The following is an 8893-nucleotide window of genomic DNA, read 5'->3' on the forward strand; positions in this document are numbered from 1 at the left end:
AGAAACAGGGCGCTGTGCACAAGAATGGGACAGGGCTAGCGAATATCATGCAAGCACTAGCCCCACCCCATTTGCATCACGCACATGCTTGTGGCCCTGTGTGCAGGCCCGCAGGCCCGCAAGCATGAAATGTTTTCCCCACCCTTTCCCTCTGGTCTGCCAGTCAAGAAAGGTTGGTGACCTCTGGGTTAGAAGACCTCAAAGATCCCTTCCAGTCCTATGAGTCTGTGATTCATTGGGGGTTTCATCTGGGCTCTAACAGATTAGTCCCAGTTTAGATTCTGCATGTATCCTCAGGGCCAAAGCATTTGGTTGCTTGAGGCAAAGCGTAAAAAACCCCATGCATTTTTATTCTAATATCCAAGAAATCCAATAAGATCTAAAAGTGAAACAGTCTACTCAACCAGAAATGGGAAAGTAATACCTTATCATGAGCCAGTTTGCTATGGTGGTTAAGGTACCAGGCTAGAAATTGGCAGACCATGAATTCTAATTCCACATTAGGTATGAATCTAGCTGGGTGACTTTGGGCCTGTCACTCTCTCTTACTCCTAGAAAGAAGGCGGCAATGGTAACCACTCCCAAAAACCTTGCCGAGAAAACTGCAGAGACTAATCCAGGCAGTTGCCAGGAATCAACACTAACTTGAACACACACACATAAACATTCCCCCCCACCACCATTTATTTAACCTAATAATAACAGTTTAGTTTCTACAATGAAGGCAATCCATGAAGTGCTCAACAATTAGCCTGACCTTATCTAACACTACAATTAGAATTCTTAATATGATTCTGAAATTGGATATTTATTGTGCTGAACCCAGTGGTGGGATTCAGCCAGTTCGCACCAGTTCGGCAGAACCAGTAGCTAATTTTTTGTTGCCCAGGCCCAGAATGGATTTCCAGAAACGGCGTCCACACAGAGAACTGGTTGTTCACATATTTGACTCCCACCAATGAAAACTACGGTGCAGAGGAGCTGCTGATGTAACTGAAGCCTCTAATTCCAATGATTTGGCAGATGGTAAGCAGCCAATGAAGAAAATAGCATGGTATGTCAAATATTTGTGCCAAACGAGTCCTAACTTCAGTGGCTGGATAGGAAAGGTTTGTTTTTTTTTAAGTGAGTTTAGAAGCTTTGTTGCATACTGACATCTTGTGGACAAAATTATTTTTAAAATGTAATTGTCATTCTCTACAAGCATTATTATTTTTCTGAACCTCAGAATGTATTTGCAGATCTTCCATAAAGCAGAAAATTGGAGGAGGATTCACAATTTCCTGTGGAAGAAAGAGAAATATGTCATGGGAATATGTGAGAACTCCAAGGAAATTTTCTTTGTAATAGTGATAACTGATCCATACAGGACACAGGAAAGATTTAGATTAGATATCAAGATGAATACTGGAGAAAAGTTGAAAGATGCTGGGGAATTCCAGTTCACGATTAACCATCTCTGAGAAGTGTAGATGAAAATAACTTTATTGTCAAAATGAGAATATTGTAGAAACTGTCCACAAGAGGGTCATCGGCAGACTATGGGCCCCATGACTCACTTTGGCTTTGCCATGCTAAGAAATTTCCCAGCTCAGATGTAAATAGCTTTCACAATATAGGTGAATGTTTCTTCAGGGTCAGTCTTGTCATTTCATCTTGTGACTTTTCATCTTTTAGTGCCTTCAGAAGCTTATCTGAAAAATGTAGAATTTAACATTAGCCATGTTACAGATACTATTGCAAAGAGATATGATTGTAGGGGACGCGGTGGCTCAGTGGGTTAGGACGCGGAGCTTGTCGATCAGAAGGTTGGCAGTTTGGCGGGTCGAATCCCAAATGCAACGTAGCAGAGTGAGCGCCTGTTACTCGTCCCAGCTTCTGCCAACCTAGCAGTTCGAAAGCACGTAAAAATGCAAGTAGAAAAATAGGGACCACTACGGTGGGAAGGTAACAGCGTTCCGTGCGCCTCTGGCGTCTAGTCATGCCGGCCACATGACTCTTTGGCTTTGAAATGGAGATGAGCACCGGCCCCTAGAGTTGGAAACGACTAGCAGGCATGTGTGAGGGAACCTTTACCTTTACTTATGATTGTCTAGTAACAGCAAATAAAAAATAAAAAAGTCCCAACGACATTGGGAATGGTTTTGGAGCTTATTCTAAAGTTAATATTTGGAAAAATGGCTTGACTGCTGGTGTACTTTGCAATCCACACAAGACTTGTGACAGAGCAAATTCTAAATCCCTTGTACCTTTGTCAGGGGTTGTTGTTGGGGACTGCGTTGTTGTTCTATTGCTCAATTGCCCAGTGATTGTGTGATGCTTTTATATGATATAATCAAAATTGCACAGTATTTCCCTCCCCCAAAGCTATTCTTATGACTGATGATCTTTTCTGGAGCTTTTTGCAGTTTACAGTTTTCCAAGATGAGTGATTATATCCAGCTTTTCTTTTTGTTACAGATGGAACACAATTGACTTTAGGCACATGGGTTAACAGCTTAAATCTCCCAAAGGATCACCAATTAGTACACACAAACACACAAAAAACCAGCTTTCTAAATTTTCTTCACAATTCTGGCAGAAATATACACTTACAGCTGCCCACTCAGTATGCAATCTTCAGTTGATACAAATACTTCTTTTTTTCCCCAAATAATCTGACTGCAATTACTTCGATGAAGATTTACTTTGTAAAATGTTATTTTTTACCCATCAATTTAGGAATTTGTATTTTACATCAGCTGGACATCAAAATGATTGACTAAAAATTCTTGCAGTAAGCCTCTTATCTATTTGCATTAAGAATAATAAAAATAGCCTGGCCCAGCATTATGCTCACCAGGCCTGCTGGCTTAGCCAGGACCGATGCGAGAAGCATTGTAACACTTCTGGAATATATCAGATGAGAAAAGGCTGATTGAAAAGATCACAAAGAATAGAAGTTGTTTTAGAAGTTCTTTCCCACCAGAGCAACATACCTTTTATAAATCACTTTAAAAAAATATTTCTTTCATCTTTGGTTTCAGAGTACATTGGTCTGGATTCTAAGCAAGCTATTTTTATGAATTGGCCAAGATCCAACAGAAGATCTTGTTAATGGAAGGGGAGATTCCCCCCCACCCCACCGCGATGTCTGTTTTCTATATGGCCTTCTAGCTGCTTAAAACAAATATGTAAGATCACAAAAATCTGCAAAGGGAAAGAGACATAATGAAAATTGCCTCTCCCCCATTACACATGGGCCAGCATGCTTGGCTTGCGTGAGTGGCAGGCCGGTGTGCGTGCACACTTGTGCGCAGCTCAACTTGTGCAAGTCGAGCTGTGCAACCTGGCCGCTGCTCATGCAGCCTGATTCCCCTCTCCCCCCACCCACCCAGCCGGGCTGCCAAGCCACAAAGGTTGGGGACCACTGGTTTAAATAATAGTAGGCAAGAGGAAAAAATATAAACATTCAGCCTGGATATTCATGTATAGTTCCATAGGCATAGGAACAAAAAAAGAAAAAAAAGAGGACAATCCTCAAAGATTCAAATAAACTTGTATATATGTCAAACTCGCGATGTCACGTGACATCACACAATGTACCGGGATGGTTTTGCCATTGCCGGCAATGGGGTGGGCATGGCTTCCAGATGACGCATCTGGCCCGCAGGCCGGCAGTTTAACACCCTTGTTCTAGTGTGGTTAAATATATTCACGATAGAATGATTCTAGATTTCAGACCTTGACTCAAATTGCTGAAAGGATTACTAGGTCACAAACCAGAGAACTGCCCAATGTTTTCAAAGCCTTTTGACCAGTAGTAGAAATTAGCTATCATGTTAATTCTTCATTATTTATTTTATTTTATTTATTTTATTACATTTATATACCGCCCTTTTCCGGAGGACTCAGGGCGGTTTACAGGGTAATTAAAAACCAAAAATACAAAAGTTAAAAACCAAGTTTAAAAAAGATTAAATTTATCCCTGTAGAAATAAAACCCCAATTAAAATAAATTAATCCTCAGCCTGGGCCAGAGAGCTCGAAGAGCCAGGTCTTCAGGCCCCGGCGGAATGAACGGAGGTCGGGGGCAGTCCTCAGCTCCACTGGCAGCTGGTTCCAAAGGGCAGGTGCCCCCACTGAGAAGGCCCTATCCCTGGGTGTTACCCGCCGGCAATCTCTTACCGGTGGCACCCTGAGAAGACCCTCCCTGTGGGAGCGCACTGGACGAAGGGAACTTGATGCCGGCAGCAGGTGTTCCCTCAGATATCCCGGACCCAAGCCATATCACTGAGCTTTAAACCTTCTATTCACTTGGGATAAACTTTGGGGCAAGCTTAGTGTTCTGTGACAATTATGAAAGACAGGACAGAACTTGGGAAATAATAGCCAGGAGAATCTGTGTGGCTGGAGGGAGAGCCATCTTCCTCTCCACCTTGTACTCAAAACTAATTTGGGATTACAACCAGGTAGATTTGGGGCTGGCAGATTAACTATATTTTTTAATGGAAATGATTTGAAAAATTCCATTAAGTTGTTATGTGAATGTATCAGGATTGGAACTGCCGGTTTTCTTGAATAAAAAAGTTGGACTTCTAATAATTTACGCAGGGCAGAAAATGTAGATAGTCGCTTCTCCTCTTCAAATGGTATTTCTTTTGAACAAAGAAGGTTTTCATATCTGTGCAAAAAGAAAAAAAAGAGGCACAGGTATAATCTAGTAATTTTGTTGGGAAGGCTTTCTGGCACTGATAGGACAAATGCAGAAATTTTCAAGTCAAAGTATTGGGTTTGGGAAAGAGATACTAAATATAAAGTTATCCTAATAGACTGTTTGAAAGACGAAGACCCTCTGTTCCTGGTAGATGGGAGAGCCTTTTCAACCACACCTTTCCATACTTTGAGGTGGCAAAGGTGTTAACGAGCAAGATTATGAGGAGCCAGCATTCAGTTACTCACACTGCTGTGGGTCAGAGCCGTCTCCTGTGAGGGCCAGCAGTTCCAACTCCTTCAGACGGATGCCAAGCTCACAGATTTCCCCATCTGGCTGTTGTTGCTGGTGTGCCTCATAGCTCTCTGAAGCAGGGCAGAAGAAGCGCAAAGGCTCATAGGGAATGGGAGCCAGGCCAGCTGGCCAGGGAGGGGGGCAACAACGCTCGCTTGTGGGAAATAACCCCAGCCCAGGTGGAGGGCGCTGAGGCCCAGCTGGTGCTGTTTCCCCTCCTCGCAATGGGACAAAAAGTTTCCGCCAGAGAGCACAATCAGTTAGGTTAGTGCTTTGGGTAGTTCGGTCATAGAGGGAGGGGAAGAATACAGGGGGTGGTGGCTGAGGGGGTGGAGGAGGCTGTTGCTGGTGGCTCATGGAGTTGCTCCTGATGGGTCAGCAACGGCACTACTACTGCCATGGAAACCCCAGAATCTAGAAAAGTGTCATGGAGTTTTAAAGTTCTAGAGCAATGTTTCTCCTCCTCAGCAGCCTTAAGATGTGTAGACTTCGTCTTCCAGAAATCATCTACACCACTTTTGCCTTGGGGGCAGGCATCTTTCATCTTTCTGCATCTTTCATTTTCATAACAGCCTTGAACAATTAAAATTCAAACTAGAAGATGAAATATATTAACTTTTTTTTTTAAAAAATATAGTTGATTTGTTATATTCCTTTTCTCTACCTGCATCCACGTCATCTTCTCTGTTGGACCGTTCTCAGATTTTGTGCCTCTCTTGAAGCACTAAGGAAGGAACAGGAGTCCCTGAATATAAGGAGCAGACCTAGACTACCAAACATTTATCTCCCATATCTTCCTCTTTACCTCCTTTTTAAAAATAAAACAAAAAGAAAGGAAACTTTTAGACGCTGGTTAATTACAAAGGAGGGGGGGGTCTCAGCTCACCACCTAATCTTTTTCCAATTCTTTTAAAGGGGATGGATTTCAGAACAGTCTGTATGATAAGCACGTTGTTGGCTAAACTTATTGAAGAATCCGGCCTGAGCATTATGTTTTTTTAAAATTGTACATACTTTTCTTCCAATTTTTTTACTTTTACTATTAAACTAAAACCTGTCCTACTTTTTATTGAGAAGATGGTGTTAGTATGCAAATCCTGTAGAAATAATGTGTCACTCACACAAGAAGAGTGTGAAATATATAAGCCATCTTTTTAAGCACTCTCTATCCAGCATAGTTACCAATGTTAGTTTTCTTAGCATTCTTGTGAGCAATTTTTTTTATAGCAGAAAAAAGTACTTTTAGATAATACAGATTTGGGAAGATTCAGAATAACCTGCAGAACTTATTTTCATCCAGCAGAGGGTATCAAATACTTACAGTATAACTGCCAGTATAGGTATTTATATCGGCTCTTGTTTATTGTATTTAATATGCTACTTAATATCCTACCTATATTCCCTCACTAGTACATATTCTCCATTGTAAGAAGACTATGGGCATAACCCACCTGAAGAATATTCATTTTGTTTCTCAAACTGATTTTTTGAGGGGAAAAATAATACGTGAAGCAGGGCAGTAACTTTTTCATCAGGTAATTAAGTAAGAAAACTTTCACTGGTTAATCATTGTTTTAACCAATTGAGAAACTGAGAAGTATAATTGTTTGTGGAAAATGAGGCAGTTTGGCCATTTTGACACGGATATGCTACTGGAATTTAAAGAATATGTTGCTTGGGGAATTGTACTGCATTAAATGAATAATTGTCAATTGCTTAGGTTTTTACATAGTTTTCGGTAGCTCTTGCAGGCACTGTGTAGTTACACTATGGAATTCACTTTGGGGAAATTCATGGAGGATCAAGCTATTAATCACAATGTTTATTGTGGTTATATCCTGCCTCTATTTTCAGAGAAATATTCGTTTTTATTTATTTACCTGTAGAGAGAAGTTACTGTCATTAGTCTGCTTGTTATAATGCAGTATTGCAGGCTAACTCTGCTCACACTGCCAGGAGTTGGATTCCTTTGATGCTGATCGGCTCAAGGTTGACTCAGCCTCCCATCCTTCTGAGGTCGGTAAAATGAGGACCCAGATTGTTGGGGGCAATATGCTGATTCTATAAACTGCTTAGAGAATGCTGTAAAGCACTGTGAAATGGTATATAAGTCTGTATGATTGTTATTACTATATGCTGTTGGACTGCATCAACTATCACACCAATCAGCAATTTGAAAGTTGTTGATAGGCAGGTAATTGGCTTGCCTAGTGCTGCCCATTTTGTTGCCTGGTGCTCCCCTTTTTGTTGGATCTTCCATTATCAGTTAGGTTTTGCCAGATGTTACCCAATCTTCAATTTTATCTCCTTGTAGTGTATTGATAAATTGCTTGGCAATAGTTCAGTCAGATGCCTTCATCAAAAATCACGCACTTCATCTTCACCTGGTCCTGACCAATTCTTGATTTTCCTTGTCATTTTTTTCTCCACCATTTTTGCTTTTATTACAAGTTCTTCCATTTCATTTTTTTATTCTTTTCCATCTCCCTAATCTATGCTACCTTCTTGTTGTATTTCTTTGGGTTATCCCATATCTTTGTCAAGAAATTCTTTCTTCTTAGTCAAGTGTTGACTGGTTCATTGTAATCTCTCCATTGGTGAATTAATAGAAACATTTTTGACTGAAATTGGAGACTTTGCCTAGTGTGCAATTTCGGCATTGTATTTCTTGGCTATAGCTCTTATTTGCTATAAACATGTGCATCAAAACTAAAACAACACATCATACACACACCATACCCTCTAGTTGAATACTGATTAATATATTACTACAACATTAGTTCTCATCCCTTGCTAAACAGGCCCTCCCAAAATTTCTAAACTACTCAATCCATTAACAACTTTTTTTTTATTGAAAAGTTTTAACATACAGTTTATCTTTAACAATCCCCCCTCCCCCTCCCCTCTCTCTCCCTCCCTACCCCTCCCCCCCTCCCCCCCCAACTTCCCAGAGCTAAATACAAGGTATAAAAAAAAACAATCATAAACAACCATATACTAACAACCATAGACTCTAAAATCCATCACTCTCTAGCTTGTATAGGATAATACAAACCTTAATGATATTAAATATATATAAAGAAAAAAAAAGAAAGAAAGAAAGAAAGAGAAAGAGAAGGAAGACTTATTCAAATGCTACATGAAACTTCTTAACCCTATATTTGTTCTGGATATACTCAATCCATTTTCTCCATTCCATAATATAACGTTCTTGCGAGTGATCTTTCAAATAAGCCGAGATCTTTGCCATCTCTGCCAGGTCGGAAACCTTTAAAGTCCATTCTTCTATGGTCGGCAGTTCCTCTTTCTTCCAATACTGACCTATTAAAAGTCTTGCTGCCGTAATTAAATTCAACATCAACTTAGTGTCCACAACCGTAGCATCTGTGATTATTCCCAACAAGAAGAGTTGCGGGCAAAACTTTATCCTTTGCTTGAAGATCTTCTGCATATTCCACCAAATTTTTATCCAGAAGGCCTTAACCTTTTTACAAGTCCACCATACATGAAAATATGTTGCATCTTCATCACCACACCTCCAACATTTTGGTTGATAATTCGGATACATACTTGCAAGCATTTTAGGATCTAAATGCCATCTATAAAACATTTTATAAAAGTTCTCTCTTAGATTTTGAGCTTGTGTAAATTTTACATTCCTCACCCAAATCTTTTCCCATGTGTCCATTGTAATAACTTCTTGAATATTTTGGGCCCATTTTATCATACAATCCTTAACAAGTTCTGTTTCTGAGTCAATCTCTATCAATGCAAGATATATCCGTTTAATATGTGCTGGACCCTGATTTCTGATTTGCTTTATCAGATTTTCATCAGTCATTGTAAAACCATTTTTCTGATCTTCTTTCCACCTGGCCCGTAGCTGAGTATATTGAAACCAATTCT

At 40.2% G+C, this 8893-nt stretch overlaps 1 protein-coding gene across 1 annotated transcript; it reads right to left on the minus strand.

Annotated features, from left to right (window-relative positions):
- Positions 1 to 1608: 1608 nt before the first annotated feature.
- LOC310637458 (uncharacterized protein C11orf91 homolog) lies at positions 1609 to 5344 on the minus strand (the record flags this gene model as incomplete). The annotated part of the gene is made up of 2 exons (XM_083357896.1): positions 1609 to 1694; positions 4942 to 5344. The coding sequence occupies 2 exons, from the start codon at positions 5342 to 5344 to the stop codon at positions 1609 to 1611; spliced, it is 489 nt and encodes a 162-aa protein (XP_083214022.1).
- Positions 5345 to 8893: the final 3549 nt, after the last annotated feature.

Source organism: Vipera ursinii, assembly GCF_947247035.1.
Source record: "Vipera ursinii genome assembly, chromosome: 1".
Lineage (NCBI taxonomy): Eukaryota > Metazoa > Chordata > Lepidosauria > Squamata > Viperidae > Vipera > Vipera ursinii.